The 18467-nt window shown below is 38.2% G+C and overlaps 1 protein-coding gene across 1 annotated transcript in view; it reads right to left on the bottom strand.

The window, feature by feature from the left end:
• LOC114656089 (thrombospondin-type laminin G domain and EAR repeat-containing protein-like) overlaps positions 1 to 18467 on the bottom strand; it is a 167335-nt gene that overhangs the window by 39329 nt on the left and 109539 nt on the right. The window contains 2 exon segments of the mRNA XM_028807496.2: positions 1638 to 1867; positions 13882 to 14068. Of these exon segments, the coding sequence (XP_028663329.2) occupies positions 1638 to 1867; positions 13882 to 14068 (417 nt within the window).

Genomic DNA, 18467 nt, shown 5'->3' with positions numbered 1-18467 from the left:
ATAATATACCTAAAAGGCAAAAACCTAAAGTAAATTCTGACTAATTACAAAATAAGAATAAGTACCTTAAATAATAACAGTTCAAAACCAGGAGTCCAAAAACAGAAGCAGAAAAATCACAGAATGGAATTAATAGTCACAAAATGTAATATGTAATGCAGAAGCTGTTGATCCCTCTTTTTGGATAGTATGTCTGCTGCCTAATAAGGATCACCTCCCCACCCCACTTAGACTGCAGCCATCTGGATCATCTGCAATTTGCTTATTAGGCACATATAGGTGAAGAGGATGCTCTGATGTAATATAACAGTCAATATAATGTTAATGATAATGATAATCATCTTGGGAAAAATCTCAAGGCGTGTATCTTGATGCCCATACAATCTCCTTAATCATGCACTACCTGGCCAACAGACAGCAGTTTGTGAGGCACTGGGACTGTGAGTCAGAAATGGTGGTGTGTAATACTGGATCACCTCATGGGTATTGTCCTGTCTCCCTTCCTGTTTACCCTCTACACAAGAGACTTCCAGTACAATACCAGTGCTTCCCACCTAAAGAAATTTTCAGATGTCTCTTCATCATAGGCTGCATTAATAATGTAGATGAGTCAAAGTATAGGAGGTTTGTGGAGGAGTTTGTCTTGTGTTGTAGAGAGGACCATCTGCAACCCAACATCATCAAGACAAATGAGCTGGTGATGGATGTCCGGATATGCCAGAGAGCATCTGAGACCAGTCACCATCCAAGAAGAGGATGTGGAAGTGGTCCAGAGCTACAGGTAATAGGGCATTCACATAAACAGCAAACTGAACCTCTCTTCTCCTCTGGAGGTCTTTTCTACTCACTGCTGTCAGGCAATTCAATGCTTCCTCCATATGTCCCAAATAAATGCTGATACTCCTTATGTTCATTCGCTATTTTAGCACTTTATGTATATGTGTGTGTATATATTCAAATTACTTGAAAAATTACAACAAGGAATGTAAGAAAATTTGAATTTAAAACAATATATAATCACAATTCTATAGGAAAGCATCTAGAATATCCATCCAGGAGCTAAAGTATGAGATCAGTCCTAAAGACTGGAGATACTCTAAAACAGACTGGCTGAAGTTGTAGACCTTTTGTGTTTTGGACTAAGGCCGTCAAAGGCCTGACCTAACTGAAGACCTCAAGTGAAGTGTTCATACAAAAAACCACAACAATGTCAATGAGCTGAAGCAGCTCTGTCTGGAGACAATGCATGGGGCTGACAGGCAGGGGTGGGACATATGCTCTTGAAGTCACTGATGTAAGGAGCTCCTACTTTTTGTTTAATCTAATCATATTGGGGCATAGATGAAGAATGCATTTAGTCCACATTAATGGAAAACTATAGCTTCTCACTGTGGACACGTAGGCTTCAATCATCATTAGTGTACGAAATGTTATCTTCACTGGACATTCTCCAAGGACTGTCCATATTCTTTGACACTGTTATTACATCCAGTATTTTAAACAAAAATGAGTGCTTTATCTTTCACCAGATGAGAAAAATGATTAACATTATATTAAACATTAAATTATTAACATTAACATTTAGGAACTCTGCATTATATAGAGTAACATTTTTCTACTTAAAAAAAATTACTCACCAAAATAGACTGAAAAAGCCGGAACATTCCACCAAGCCAAATATAAATGCAGGAATAAATCCGAGTGGACACGCCATTGAAGGTATTTGCTATGACTAGAAAACTGTAGGGTCCAATAGTAAAAAACTCCCAATCGTAAGCTCCAGAGGTAGAGATGGTTTGATTGACTTCAAATAGTGTTGTTTCTGGATTCCACTTATATATCACACTATCAATGTTGTGATTGTTCCCTAGAAACAAAGTAAGAGAGAGGTGTGAGGAGACCTCTGGGAAAACACAGGCTCAATTAATCCAACATTATATTTGAGCACTGAGAAGTACCAGCAAGGGACAGAAGAGATATATGATTACCCTGAAGGTAAAACTAGCCATCAGTGTAGTTCTTGAAACTATTTATTACTCTGTTTTTCCGATAATACATTTACCTAGAAATTTCAGAAGCAAATTTAAACTGGAACAGTTTGAAGTGGTTTGACAGGACACATAACTTATGCAAAATAAAAGAGAAAAAATAAACTTATATTGTTACTCTAAAACTTATATGTGTTGAAGGCAGGACGTTAGAAGAATGGAGAAGGGCTTTGGACAACAAAGAACTGAAGATAAATAGAAAGAAGATGGAATATATGAGGTTTAATGATGATCAGGATTCAGAGGTTAGCCTGCATGGAGAGCCATTGAAGAGAGTGGACAAATTTAAATATCTGGGTAGCCTGAGATGGAAAACTAGATGTAGAGATAACCCATAGAGTGCAGTGCAGATGGTACAATTGGAAGAAGGTATCAAGAGTATTGTGTGAATGAAGAATTCAGGTGAAGGTTAAAGGTAAGGTTTTTAAGGCAGTGGAATAACCAGCAATGATGTATAAAGCTGAGACATAGGCAGTAAAGGAAGCACAGGAGAAGAAGTTAGAAGTGTCAAAAATGAGAATGTTGAGATGGATGTATGGAGTTACAAAAAAGGACAGAATAAGAAATGAGACAATCAGAGGTACAACAGCAGTGGGATAGATATCTAAGAAAGTACAGGAAAGAAGGTTGAAGTGGTATGGACATTTGATGAGGAGAGACAATGAATATGTGGCACAACAGTGATGGGAATGGAAATACAGGGGAAGAGAAAATGAGGAAGGCCAGAGCAGAAGTGAATGGATCAAGTAAAAGAGATCTGAAAGAAAAAGGCTTGACTGGCAAAGAGGTGCAGGGCTGAGCTCTTTGGAGAAAGTTGATCAAGCATGTCAAACACCATATAAGTGGGAAAAGGTGAAGAGGAAAAAGGAGGAGGAGATTCTTTATCTTATTTGTAAAATCTGATCTATACTCATGAGTTATATTTTACATGTTTTGAACACTGTAGAAATTAATTTGTCAATGAATTTATCTTCCAATATATACTGCGGAAAGGACAGTGGTTAGTGCTGGATTCAGGGTTTAGAACTTGTGCCCTGTTTTTCCCTGGAGTATAGGTGACTCCTCCATGTCCTCCCAAATTTTCTCCCATATCCCAAAGATTTGTGTAATAGGTGAGTTGCCGATTTTAGATTGAAGGTGTATGAGTGGGCTCTGCAATGAGGGCTCTGGCCATCCACACACTTGAACTGGATTAAGCACACGTGAGAGTGGTTTGTTGTGTTATAGTGTGTAAAAGAATAATTTGAACTTCTATGGCTCCTTGCGAACCTGGATTGAATCAAACTGGTTTAGTAAATTTCATGGCTGGGTGGATGAAGTCAGGAGTGACTGACCCAAAGAGATCTTTGCAAGAGATTCAATATCATTTGAAAATGGGGTAAGTGAAGTCGTTGAAACAAATTTCTACAGCACCTTACCTGTAGAGAGAAAAGCATGAAGCATCTTAAATTTAGTAGACAAGCTTTTGCCCTGATTATTTTTTAAAACATTCTAGTAGAACAGTAATCATACTTACAGCTAATATGACATTAAATTTTCATCAGTCACTGATATTTGAAAGAAACATAAATCACAAATCGTTCTCTAATTTTGATCGCTAATGTATATAATGTTAAAAAAAATGTAACAAAAAACAAAAAATATTGTCCTAATATTTAAAACAAATAAGGTTTTTAATGAATTCCTAACACACTCTTATACTAGGCTCATGCACAGTGATGTGCTGTGTGTTTGCGCTCACTCCTCACTCCTCATTGCTCTCAAACTGGAGCTGGGCTCTTCAGCACTGAACGTTGGGAAACCAAAAGAAACTTGAGCTGTACACCAATGTAGAGGTCATTTTTTTCTTTGAAAGCTAGATGCCATAAAAAAAGCACAGACAAAGACAAAGTTTGATGGAGAAAGAGAAGACAAGTGTACACTTTATCACAACCATGCAAGTTCATCTCTTATACTGGTAGAAGTCACAGAACATCCCTTAAAGTCCTCCATCTCTGGGATTATGGCAGGTATAGCACATTTCTTGCCTGTGACATCATGTAAGACCAGGGAAGCAGATGAATTGGAGATGTTGCCAGGAGCCTTTGAAAGTCCTTCTAAAAATCAATTTAAAAAGCCATCTGTTCCTGTGTTAAATCAGATTTCTGATTGTATCGACAAGCTGATCAGATGAGCTGGTTTTGTGGTTGGCATCAAAATCGACTCTCTGGTGACAGAGGCAGAGGGGGGACACTATGCAAGCTGCTATCTGTTATGGACAATTAACATCACCCACTGTACACCACTATAATAAAGCAGGGGAGTTTGTTTAGTGGTAGGCTGCTATCACAGAATTATAATATGACAGATACAAGAGATGTTTTGTCCCCAGAGCCATTAGACTCTCTAACTCTTCCCAAATTAGGCAGGGGGTGGTTGCTTTCTGGGCCTAATGCTCCTTCTCTCCTCAGCTATATTAGCTATGCACTACATCTGATATCTCATTACTTGGTCATTACTGCATAACATTTTTTCATAATGTGTCACTTTAAATATTTTATCCTATCAGAATATGCCATGTCACTTTATTTAATTTTACTTTAATATTATGTCACTTTAACATTTGTCACTTTAATGTTATGTGCCACCTGTCACTTTTGTTAGTAGTATTATTTGCACAATTCCCATTTCACTGGCATTATTGCATGCACCATCTACATTACCTGTATTGGAATTCCAACCCCAGTGTACAGTGATTACATTTGACAGCCTGTACTTAATTAATGGTATTTGTATAGTGTGTACATAAATGTTTGTATCTAAGTTGTATCTATACTTAAATTTCCCTCAAGATCAATAAAATATCTATCTATCTATCTATCTATCTATCTATCTATCTATCTATCTATCTATCTATCTATCTATCTATCTATCTATCTATCTATCTATCTATCTATCTATCTATCTATCTATCTATCAGAAAACCTTTGAACCTGCAGTACTTAAAATTATGGATTTGATGTTTTGACTCATCTGTCTTTTGTTCAGTCCTTTGTGTTTAGATATAAGCAATTATTCTACTTCTATAATACTTCTGTTTACTGATAAATTGTTGTATGCTTTTTCTTAAACTAATATGGTTCAGTTACGTTCATTTAGGCCTAAGGCTGAGAACATTAAACCACAAAGAAAGGTAAGGAAAGCTTTGTAGAAGCCTTAGCTGAAGTCTCATTAATCATTAGAGAAGCCAAATTAAGCCAAAGATTAATTAAAGAACAAACATTTCACACCTTCTCTACATCATTTCCACCAGTTTCCTTTGCTTTAATCATTAATGTAGCTTGTAATTTAAATTTTGAATTCAAAATGGCTAAAAGTAATCAGTTTTTTAAATGATCACATGTAACCAGCCGGGATCAAATATTCTCAGTAAATATTAATTTTGGCCAAGCAATAAATTTTACACAAAATCAAATGAGTTTTTGCTTTGATAAGCTGTAACAATAAACAGAAAACATTCAGGCCATTTCAATCAAATTGTCTTTGATGGAACAATGATAGCATTACTAAGATGTCTCAAGAAGAAAAAAAAACTTGCACATTTCAAGTAAGTTGGCTTTATTTTCATCCTGTTGCAAGTTCATATCCTGCAGCTCTTAAATGTGAGGCCCAAATCTATCCTTTTCCTAGCTCGCTTTTCTCCTCTAAGCTAGTAATGTAGTTCAAGGCTGTTTTTCTTAGGAAGTGTCAGGACAAGTCACAGAAAATCATGTTGGTGCAACCCATTGACCGATGATCTCTGCGTTTAGTTGAGCAGGTAGAAGAGACTTGCAATCATCTTTGATCAAGTGAGCAGGCAGCACATAATTCAGTAGCTTAGAGTAGAATAAAGAGACAATACTGCTTCTGTTCATGTGTTTCATAAAAAGTTTAAGCTTTAAATTTAATGCACGTGCTGGCATAAATAGGGAAAGAGAAATGAGTTTGCTTAGCTCATTGATGAAGTTTGCTTTAGACGCCAGGTACAAACCAAGACTGCCCAGGGTGCCAGGTCACAGCAGGGCCATTGATGTTCACATCCACTTGCTTTCTTGTGGAGCCAGTTTAGATTTGCCACACCTATGGGGTATGGGAGATACACTGGAGTACCTGAGGAAAACTGATGCAGACTTGGGAAAGAAATGCCCGAACTCCACACAGGTAGTGACAAGGTCCAGGTCTGAACTCAGTATGGTAGCAGTCTTAACCAATGTTACACACTAGTGTAAACACAGAAAAAGGATCATAGACTGTATTGTGCTCCACCAACACTACTTCACCACAATCTGCTTATAAAACAAACCATCAAGGTTTGTGTGTCCAGTCCCTCAGAGCAATCTAATTGGTGACGTGATAAAAGAGGAAGTGCGAGTGTGAGACCCACAAGGAAGAGTAAAGACGCACACTGAGAGAGTCACTTTCAAGGACTGAAAGTATTAAACTGGACATGAAATGAGAAACGCACCTAAAATAATGACAGAGTATGAGGAAGACATTCAAGAAAGGGAGCACCAGTGAAGGGAGGTTCAGACACATGAATACAGAGGAAAGGTGCTGAAGATACACATAGGGCCAGAGGCAGCAAATGTTTTCGACTTGTATTTGACAGGTACCATGGCTAGCTTCTAAAAAAGATTGTTGGGCAATGTATGAAATTCTCAGGTCAATCAATCGCCAGACTTGCCACCTGACTTCATTTTTCAGCAATTTCCACCTGAGAGGAGAACATCATAATAAAACCTTATTTTGCAATAAATAAATTAAGGTTGGTCATATTTTCACTAAAACTTATATATAACTTCTCAGATGTGATAGAGTTTGTGTTTGTGTCAAATTTAAATGTTCTTTTACTCAAAAAGTGATGAGATGCCAAAATAGCAAAAAAGAGAAACATAAAGTATGAATAGACTCCATTCAAGGCTTCAGTAGAGGAAGGTGGACACTGTGATTTTTCCAAATTTTTATTGTAAAATACAATATATTTCAGTTTCAAGCAATACCAGGTCACTTTTTTCACCTCTGTGGTGTTCACAAACATGTCAACTGTACCTGTGAAAAGTTTAATGTTGATAACACAAAGAAATAATTAGTTGCAGCATTTGGAACCATGGGCACCCCTCCCACTTTGAGAACCTTTCCAGGCATTGAAAAATATAAATATAAATAATATAAAATTGATACTAAATAATATAAAATTTTTATACAAAATATAAATAACTTCTGGGCGGCAGGGTGACGCAGTGGTAGTAAGGAGACCTGGGTTTGCTTCCCGGGTCCTCCCTGCGTGGAGTTTGCATGTTCTCCCTGTGTTTGCATGGCTTTCCTCTGGGTGGGTGCTCCAGTTTCCTCGCACAGTCCAAATACATGCTGGTTAGGTGCATTGGCGATCCCAAATTGTCCCTAGTGTGTGCTTGGTGTGTGGGTGTGTGTGTGCCCTGTGATGGGCTGACGGCCTGCCTGGGGATTTGTTCCTGCCTTGCGCCCTGTTTTGGCTGGGATTGGCAGCAGACCCCTGTGACCCTGTGTTAGGATATAGCGGATTGGATAATGGATGGATGGATAAATAACTTCTCACATATACACACACACATGCACATATTTATTGTATATGCACACGCACACACGCACACACACACACACACACACACACACACACACACACACACACACAAAATTCCTTTTTTCAACAGTGGGCATGTTATATATTGTTGGAAACATCTCAGTCACAGCTATAAAATGGTATAAAGCTTGCGATGGAACAACACACTGAACAACCCGCCCATAAACGCCAGGTGCTTGATGCCAGTCTAGACGTGCCCACCTGTTCTTTAATGCCAAATATTTTGCTAACACATCTCATGATGATGTCCTTGCTCTTGTTTTATTCAGCAGAGTGTGCTGTACATTTGGATATAGAACATACGTTGCTTTGTGAAGTTGTATGCAATACCACACAAAAATTCCATCTTGTAGGGTGAGATGGGAGTTTGATTATGCAAGTCTGGGTGGGAGCTTTTGTTCATAAATGGCCATATTGGGTGTCTTTGGAAATATCACAGTCTTAGCTATCCAATGGTGTGAAGCCTGAGATGGTATGCCCCACTTAGCAAGAGCTGCCCTCGCCAAAAATTACAGATAGTAGGTACCAGTCACTTCCACAATGTTGTTGCCTTATGTCTGATTATTCGGCACCGCTTCACCACAAATACACGTGATACCTTGTTTTGATCAGGAGCATCTGGTGTAAGTATTGTATGTTATTTATATATTTTTGCTGCTTTTTCTGGAGTTATATGCACAAACATGTGAAAATCAGACAAACGGTGTGAATTTTTCCAGTTTTTCACCCATGGCAGCTGTTCACTCAGTCAAAGCAATAGTTGATGGCATCATTTAAAATCTACTGGTTGAGACCTTTCAATTGATCATGCAACATTTGGGTATTCTTGTTCAGAATAATTACTAGACTGGGTTTAATTTTTGTTGGTTATGATGTATAACACAGCACACGTACTGTATGATTTCATACCAGATTAAAAGTGAAATGTACATGCTGTAACAATGTGATAACTATGAGTGTGTAGTAGACACCCGTGGCTTTTAAACGAGGTATTGTTTGTATTGGTATGTTGCATAATTCATCTGTATGATGCGGCAAAAGGTGTCTTAAAACATTTTTGAACCCTTGTCAGCCTGGTAGGGTTTAAGATAATTAATACTTCACCCAAAAATATGTTTTCTTTATATGTTCCTTAACCCCTGAAGTTGGTAGTAGTGGCTGAAAAAAAATGATCTGTTTTCATGGAAGAAAATTTGAATTGAACAGCTCCACAGTTTAAAATTACAAATCAAACAATTCAGACATGATTAAAGTGCACATTGCAGACATTCATTTAAGGGTATCTGCATATATTTCAGTCACACCGTGCTAGAAATTACAATGCTTTTTATTCATGGTCCCCCCTGCCATTTCAGGGCACCGTAATGTTTGGGACAGTTGACGTCACAGGTGTTTCTGCTTTTGGAGAGCACTGTATATTCTGTGTCACCTCAATGCCCATCATTGGCTTTGGAAAAGGATATCCCAATCAGCGGTGGTCTTTCACTGACTATAGGGCCTCCCTATTGAATAGGCCCAAAGGATGTATGAAAATAATCAAATGCCCCCAGCTGGATATTATACTGTTGCCATGAATACCCAGAAATAACTAAATAAATAAATAAATAAATAACAGGTTTAACTAGATGTGATATCTGTGTTATGAGCTAGAGAGGTCCCACAATATCTTCAAAAATGCCCACTAGAAAGGGGAAAACCTGAACAAAATCCCAGCTAGTCAAAACAAGGGCACACGTGGAATCTTTATAAATAAAAAGATTTATTATTAACAAAAACACTCTGTAACAAAATTAGCTCTGAGGTGCAAATAAGACGCAGAAATTTAACATAGGCAATCCAAACAGCAAACACAGTCCCAATATGTAATCCAAAAGGCAAAGTCAAAAAATACAGCAGGAAGCCACAAAAATAGCAAAAATACTGGAGAACTCCATATCCACCCAAAAAAGACTTAAAAAAGAAATCTGAACGCCAGCAAGGGGAGGAACCCTGGTTGAAATATAACACTTTGTTTATGTGGGCCTCACAATTATTTTGAATTATTGGCCTTTTTAGAGATAGTGGATCTGATGATCAAAAGAGTTTGACATCCTGCTGGGGAGGAAGAGCCCGCCTTTGAGCAGTGAATTGCTTCTGGGTCACATACAGTTAGTGAGGGTGTCCTGCTAAAAGCTCACTGACCCCTCAACATGTGCTCACCCCAAACAGAGTTTCCACTTCATCTTGGGAAATGTGAGAAACATAAAGTATGAATAGACTCCGTTCAAGGCTTCAGTAGTGGAAGTGGCTGCAAAAAGCTGTGACCAAAAGGTGATGTTGCTTGGTATTGTGGACACCCTAGTGTTTTATGGTGCATTTTTTATTTGATTTCTAAAATATAGTAGTATTAAATAATTCACACAAACCCAATATTTTAGTTCTCTGCAACTTTACTTGCAACACTCTCAAAGCAATTATCAAGGGAAACTCAATATTGTTGTTGTACAGAGCCTTTTTTTAGAGCCACGCAGATGCACAGATGTTGCTTTGAGAGTGTTGTAAGTTGCAGAGAACTAAGACGCTGGGTTTGTGTGAGTTATTTAATGCAATTACAGTATATCATAGAAATTGAATAAAGAGTGTATTTTAAAACATGGTGGCAGAATTGATTGCAGCATTGAAGACAACAGAGTAAAGTAAAACTACTTAAGTAATACAAAGAAACTCAAACCAAAACCTGTTTTTTTAGACAGTGTGCGAGAAAAATGGATGCCGCACTGGGATTGAATCCACCCCAAGCTTTGAATTGGAATGAGCTGAATCTGTCCAAGTCATGGAAATTATGGAAAGACAAATTTTCACTGTACAAGTACATCATCTTAAGAAAAGCAGAAGAGACAATGAAGGTAAAAGTTGTCAAATATCTATTAGGCGAATCAGAAAGAGAACTTTGTGACATGCTGTTTGTTGCAGCACCGCCAGGATGTTTGACTATTAGTGCGTTATTAACTGCCTTCGACAACCACTGCAATCCGAGATCGAATTAAACTGTTGAGAGATATACTGTATATTTTTCTCTCTTGAAACCAGAATATAGGGGAAAATACTAACAACAGCATCACAGATTTGAGAGTTTTAGCAGCAATTTGCAATTTTGGAGTAAAAAAAGACTTACTAATAAGAGACAGAACAGTATGTAGCATTCAGAACTCACACTCACACTGACAATGGAAAAATGCTTGCGAATTTGAAGAGCTGCTGAAATATCAAAAGAGAATAGTAATACAATAGAAGGACAGCAGTTTGAAGAAGTGAACACAGTTAAGAAATATGATAAGACCCAGATTAAAAAGTGCAAATGTTGTGGGAAACAACATGAATAGAGAAAAGAAACCTGCCCAGCATATGGAAACAATGCAAAAATTGTGGCAAATTAAATTGTTTTGCAGCCACATGTAAGTCCAAAGACTTTTATGAAAAATAAGTTAAGAGTGTGACAGAAATTGAAGGGGAACAGTGTCATGAGATACTCAGCCTCAGTTCACAAAAGGAAGGTGACAGGGGAAGCAACTTTTCACAACAATACTTATAGGAAACAGGCTAGTAAAAATCCACCCGGTCTGTGGAGCCAGCTGCAACTTTACTTACAACACTCTAAAAGCAACATATCAGTGTGCTTCTAACAAAAGGCTCAGTATTACAACAATATTGAGCTTCCCTTGTTACACGAGAACACCAATTGAAGGGGATTCCATTAACATGCTGTCAAAAAATTAAACAAGACTTGTATAGATGGTCAACCCTTCATCTCACTTTAGCTGGAAGAATTAACACTGTTAAGATGAATATCCTTCCGAAGCTTCTCTTTTTATTTCAAAACATTCCAATATACATCAATAAATCATTTTTTAAGAAATTAGATTCAACTATAACCTCATTTATTTGGAATTCAAAACATCCACGTATCCAAAGAACGACCCTACAAAGACTAAGGCAGAAAGTTGAATGGCTCTACCTAACTTTCAATTTTATTACTGGGCAGCAAATATACAAGCTATAAAAACCTGGACATGGACACAAATAGATGAACAGACACAGCCTTGATCCGCAATAGAAATAAAATCCTGCAGTACTTCTTTATATTCCTTTCTTTGTGCCCCAATGAATGCAAGTTATTGCCAATATACTAACAACCCAATTGTGCTTCACTCAATCAGAATATGGAACCAATGTAGGAAGTATTTTAAGATAGAGAAGCTTTTATCTGTGGCACCTCTGCACGAGAACCACCTTTTTCAACCCTCACAAACATATGCAGTTTTTAATATCTGGAAAACATTTGGGATTAAATCACTTAAAGATCTGTACATAGACAACGTCTTTGCATCCTACGAACAATTACATTCCAAATTTCACTTTCCAGTAACAAATTTCTTTCACTACCTTCAAATTAGAAACTTTGTTAAACAGAACCTGCCCAACTTTCCTCACCACCCACCTCCCTCTATGCTGGAAAAAATATTGCTCAGTTTTGAGGACTCAGACAGCATTTCTGCAATATATAAAATCATTTTACAGTCCCTCCCTTTCAAAGATCCAAGAGGACAGTGGAAAAAGGATCTCTCACTCAACATCTCAGAAAAGGAGTGGAAGGTAGCAATCCAGAGAATTCACTTGAGCTCCATATGTGCAAAGCATACAATTATTCAACTCAAAATTATATATCGAGCACATCTGTCTCATTTAAAATTGTCCAAAATGTTTCCAGGGCAAGATCCAACCTGTGAACACTGCAAACAAGTTCCAACCTCACTGGGTCACATGTTTTGGGCCTGCACCAAATTAACATCATTCTGGACCAAAATTTTTAAATGCCTATAAAACAGCCTTGGTGTCACAATCCCTCCTAATCCACTAACAGCTGTGTTTGGTGTACTCCCAGATGGGCTTAAAGTGGAGAAGGACAAACAAACTGTGATTGCCTTTACTACACTATTGGCACGTAGACTTATCTTGCTCAACTGGAAGAATCCTAACTCTCCTCTTTTAAGTCAGTGGGTAACTGATGTTATATACTATTTGAAATTGGGAACTTTTCCAAAACCTGGCAGGATCTAATCAATAACATTTTAGAATAAGCTTGTAAAGCACTGAGGAAGCAGATTCTCTCCCCATTTCTTTTTCTTCTCCATTTATCTTCACTTATTAATTCATCTATTGACTTATTTTTACTAGCTTTACGTTTTACTCTGCTGGCCATGCTCTCTTTCTCAGGGGTGGGGGCTGATTTGTTTTCGATCCTATTTTTGTAAAAATTGATCTATTTGTATAGAATGTTGTGTGATTACAATAAAATCAATAAAATTAAAAAAAATATATATGCTGTCAATGAAATTTACACAGATGGGTGACTGGATTTAAGTGGTCCATGAAACTGACAGTTTTGGCATTGGCCATATGGAAGGTCTATGTGTGGGAATACTTTGGGGATGCCTCGAAAACTGATTTTCAGGTAATCTTAAAGAGATCTGGCAAAACAATTCAACCATTCATAGTTGAGGCTGTTCTTAGCAAGGATCAAAAATGTTGGTCATGTCTATAGATATCATTGGGTTGCATAAGAAACATTTTAAGGAATTCCTACATCTTCTTTGGAAACAACTTCTGCAATTGGGTCTATTTCTACATCTGAGGTCAAAGAAGCATTTCAAATGTAACATTGTGGCAAAGCCAAAAGTGTGGAGAAGATCTGGCCCAAAGCATCAAAACTACTAGAAGTGGCCCAAACCTTAAGGACATTCTACCCACGTTTGTAAAGGAAAAAGTCGCTCGACTTGTCACTTCATTGAAGACAAAGAAGTTATCTAATAAAACTTATGAATGACTGTTCAAAGGAGTGATGTACAAAGACAAATTAGTGATAAAAATAAATACTGAAGTATTACAATTTTTGAATGTTCATGTTGTACTGTTAAACATTTTTGATAATAAGAAACGAATGTGAAAATCTTGATATATTAAAGTATGAAGAAATGTATGAATCTACAGTTTACACAACATTAGAAAGAACATGGCTGAAATGTCAGTACAATATGGTGCTATTATGATTTGAATGAGACACCCATTGCCATAATGGCTAGGAAAGTATAGAAATGATCTGAAAAAAAGATTATTTACTCAAAGTAACAGCCAAAGTGAATTTTTAAGTTTTACTACCTTGCCGATGATTAGCAACTGCAACAAATGTTTCTTGCTCGATTTGAAAAGCCTCCCAGTCTCTAGCATTGTAGGTCGTAATGGTCTGGTACAAGACAAACTTTAATTTTCTTCTGTTCCATTTGTAAATGACTGAGACTTCTTGGTTTTGCTCATTCTTCTCAAAGTTAGCTACTGCTAAGAATATCTAAATAAAAAAAAACAAGAAGATGAATTTAATTAAAGATTTAAAGCATTGTAAGTCAAGTCAAGTCAAGTTGGGGAGCATGCACTGGTGCAGTGCGTTGCTGCACCCACTACACAACGAAACAACTCAGGATCCCGGTTGCAACCCCCCAGGCAGACACGCAGTCCAGTCCCACCCTCCGGAAATGACCCTCTATCTGCTGCAGCCACATGTTACGTGGGCAACCCCTTGGTCTGGTCCAGCCACTCAGGTCCCCAACAATGAGGATCTTATGAGCTGGATCACCCTCAGGGAAATGCGCCACATGGCCATAGTGCCGTAACTGACGCTCCCTCACAATGCAGGGAATGTGCCTCTTTCGGGACTCCATGAGGAACCGCTCATTTGACACAAAGTCAAACCCAAGGATTTTCTGGAGAGACACAGTACCAAAGGAGTCCAGTCTTGGTCTCAGGTCACTGGTTAGCGTCCATGTCTCACAACCAAATAGCAAGACAGGAAGCACCAGGACTCTAAAGACTTGGACCTTCGTACTTTTGCATAGATATCGGGAGCGCCACACACCCCTTTCCAGCGACCTCATGACCCCCCATGCTCTCCCAATCCATCTACTGACTTCATAGGAAGAGTCACCGGAGACATGAATGTCACTGCCAAGGTAAGTAAACCTTTCGACAAGGTCGACACTCTCTCTGCAGACAGACACACTGCTGGTGGCTGAGCCCAAGAGGTCATTAAAGGCCTGGATCTTGGTTTTTATCCAGGACACTCGCAAGCCCAGACACTCAGACTCCTCGCTCAGTCTCTCGAGTGCCCCGATCAGAGCCTCTATTGACTCCGCGAAGATCACAGCATCATCAGCAAAGTCAAGATCCATGAACCTTTCTTCACTAACAGATGTCCCACAGCCGCTGGACCCCATGACCTTGCCCAAAACCCAGTCCATACAAGCATTGAACAGAGTAGGAGCAAGAACACACCCCTGATGAACCCCAGAATCAGCTGGGAAAAACACAGAGCATTGTAAAAAAGACAACAATGCAATTATGAATTTAAAATGAAAAAAATCTGTCAAGGTGATGCATTCTAATGATATCTCAAAGTTGTTCTCACTTTCAGTGTGTCTACGAGTCCTAAAGCACGCAAGTCCCAGTAAGTTACAAGAGCACATCCCAAAAATGACCACTAGAGGGAGATATCAATGTCAAACTGTGGCTAGTAATTTGGGCAAGTACTAAATCTTTGCAAAACAAAATGTTTATTCTCACAAAATGCTCTTCAATAACAATGAAGCTCTGTGGGGCACAAGAAGCAAAAGAATTGCCGCCCCAAAACACTAAGGCAATCCAATGCAAAGAAAGTCCCAATACAGTAATCCAGAAACATCAAACACAGAGCATGAAGGTAAAAATTCCAAAAATATATCGAAGGCACAAGCACAGCAAAACACAATTAACTCAATAACTTCAGAGCACATTTACAATGAACTGCCAAAAACTGTGGAAGATCCACCGGATTTATAGGACAGAAGGCAGTTCCTGGTGGTGATTGTCAGGTAGCCGTACCTCTTGCGAGTTCACCCATAGAACATATGGAACATAACAAAGGTAGCTTATACCTGTATACATAAACAAATTCAAAAATAAAGACAGATTCACATAATCAACATAAAAAGAATAAAAAATGTACAAAAGAGACACAAGTCATGAATGTGAACCCCAGCCAGGTGAGGAACACTGGCTAAACATGACAATATGACCACAATGCAATGGAGTACTACACATTATAGTCCACATGTTAAGAATTAGTGAATCCTTAAACATCATTGATGTTGACATTTTTGAGGTTTTTGTGAATCTTAGAAACTGATTGGTCAGCTAGCCTGGGGGAATACAGTCAGGCTGAGATGAAACTAATTATTTGAGAGAAGTGTCAAGAAGCTACAATGTTTCCTTAAATTAAGACTCTCACACGGCCATTTTCTATTCTGAGAAGAGGCCATTTCTGCTTAATTATGCCGATGGCATGCTGAATCAAGGGCCATGCTGGTCCACATTAAACCATACCAAAACAGAGAGCCACCTGGTAGTCTAAGCAAATGAACTGATTATTTCTCAGGTTGTATTAATATTATTTTGCCAACAGACACATTTCTACTCTGCTTATATTTTGGGCCTATAATATGGACTCTGGTCCCAATCCAGGTGGTTTGTTGTGTGGTGGGTGCAGCAATGTTCTATCAGTACATGCTCCCAATACATAAATAAATATGTAGCTTTCCCTCCTGCCTGCTTTGGTGCTCTGTCTTGCTACTTGGGATCATAGATGCAAAAGTTAGCATAAAATATAAGGCCTATAGCAAGGATTTGGAACATTTTGTTCAGGTATACATAATAAATAGTATAAAGGCAGGGGGGTTACCTAAGGACAAAACCCAGAAGAAAGCCATTTCAATGAAGACTATTGCTCATGTTCACATTATCTTTCTACTATGCTTGCTGTCGATTGAAATTACATACAGTATTTGTTATTTATGTGCTCCAGGTAGTTAATTAAATGTCTACAAATGTTACTGAATACTGTGAGTCATTAAATGGATAATGCAGTAATTGTACCTGCTAGGCAACAAGAATGAGCCTCCTTTAATTAGAACTGGAGGACGACTCTCCTGCACGAGGGGCTCTGGCTCACAGGCAACTTGAAACTGGGGGCTTGCTTTTGTGTTTGGCAAAATATTGTCCCTTGTCCTTCGGTGCCTTGAGGTTTATACCTCTTTGTCTTTTATTCATAAACCCTTCACATGACAAAGAGTGGAAACTACTGGAAAGACTTAAAAATTAGGATAAAAAATAAATAGATCAGTTAACACACTACCTGCATGACCCAAAGGGACACCCATTTACATTTATGCAAAACAGTTATTTTCGCAACTTTGCAAAAATGCAGTTTTCTTCATATTAGTAAACCATACAGATTCATTATTTTATCTACAAGTGGCTATACATATTTTTACTGATATTTTCCTGGAGTTTTTATAGGTGAGCTATGCAAGTGTTTCTAAGCTGCAAATCTCTGGTCTCATTCTTTTACATTCAGAGATTCAGGGAGTTACATTTTTAAAAACCTGAGCAAAGAGCACTGAGCACGATGTTATGTTATGTAACTGTTTTTAGAAGTTCACATTAATTTTTATACTCACACATGGATAACACTGTATAAGACATGGGCAGTAAACGAATCACAGTAGGTGAAGTTAGATGTGGCAGAAATGAGAATGCTGAGATAGAAGTGTGGAGTTACAAATAAAGGACAGAATAAAAAATGAGACAATCAGAGGTACAAAAAAAGTGGGAGAGTTATTTAAGAAAGTACAGGAAAGAAGGCGGAAAGAAGGTTGAAGTGGTATGGACATGTGGTGAGGAGAGACAATGAATATGTGGGCAAAAGAGTGATGGGAATGGAAATACAGGGAAAGAGAAAATGAGGAAGGCCAAAGCAGAAGTGAAAGGATAAAGTAAAAGAGATCTGAAAGAAAAGGGCTTGACTAGCAAAGAGGTGCAGGACTGAGCTTTGGAGATGGTGGATCAAGCACATCGACCCTACATAGAAGAAGAAGAAGAAGAAGAAGAAGAAGAAGAAGAAGAAGAAGAAGGAAAACACTGCATGTGTATCATGGGTGGCAGGAAAGTCCACTGAACTGAACTCACACACATCTCACAGAGATCAATGTGGAGTCACCTTTTGACCTATCTTTAGTGATGTGGGATTAACACCAAAGTACCTGCACAGACACAAGGAGAACATGAAAATGCCACATGGACCTCTACCAGGGAATGGGAGTCAAACCCAAGATGCTGGACCTGTAAAGTAGTAACACTTGAATTGCGTAAGATGAAGTTTATTTTCTAATTTTAACACTTAAAACACTGTTGCCCCTGTGAATTATCTTTATAGGCTCCTGAAACTAAAGAATATGCACTGATGGGGTCAGGTGAATAGAGTAGTTCACCATGGAAATGCAAGTAGATGGACCCTGCCCGGAGATGGTATGCCCTGTATTTGTTGAGCATACCTTGCAAAGGTTTCAAGCAAAGGTATCAACATAGAAGGGAAAGAAAGGTCACCAGGAACCACATATGTCATGTTCCCTCAGTGGTGGACATACATTTTTGGCGCCCTGAAGCTTGAGCTGTTATGGGGGCCTCGTTGCAACCAGCAATGAGGTCTGGGCAACCATTGTCTTCTTCTTCAAAATAGGATTGTTCCATGACAGATTACCACAATAAAAAAAAATAACCACTACATCTCATATTTTGATTAAAATTGCTGTACTGAATATTATTAATATTATTTAAAAAAAACAAAAAAAAACCCTTTGCATACTGTAGACACCCAAAAT

This window comes from Erpetoichthys calabaricus, chromosome 8 (assembly GCF_900747795.2).
Source record: "Erpetoichthys calabaricus chromosome 8, fErpCal1.3, whole genome shotgun sequence".
In the NCBI taxonomy this organism is placed as follows: Eukaryota; Metazoa; Chordata; class Cladistia; order Polypteriformes; family Polypteridae; genus Erpetoichthys; species Erpetoichthys calabaricus.
The sequence above is the reverse complement of the archived record's forward strand: the minus strand, read 5'-3'. Positions and strand labels throughout refer to the sequence as shown.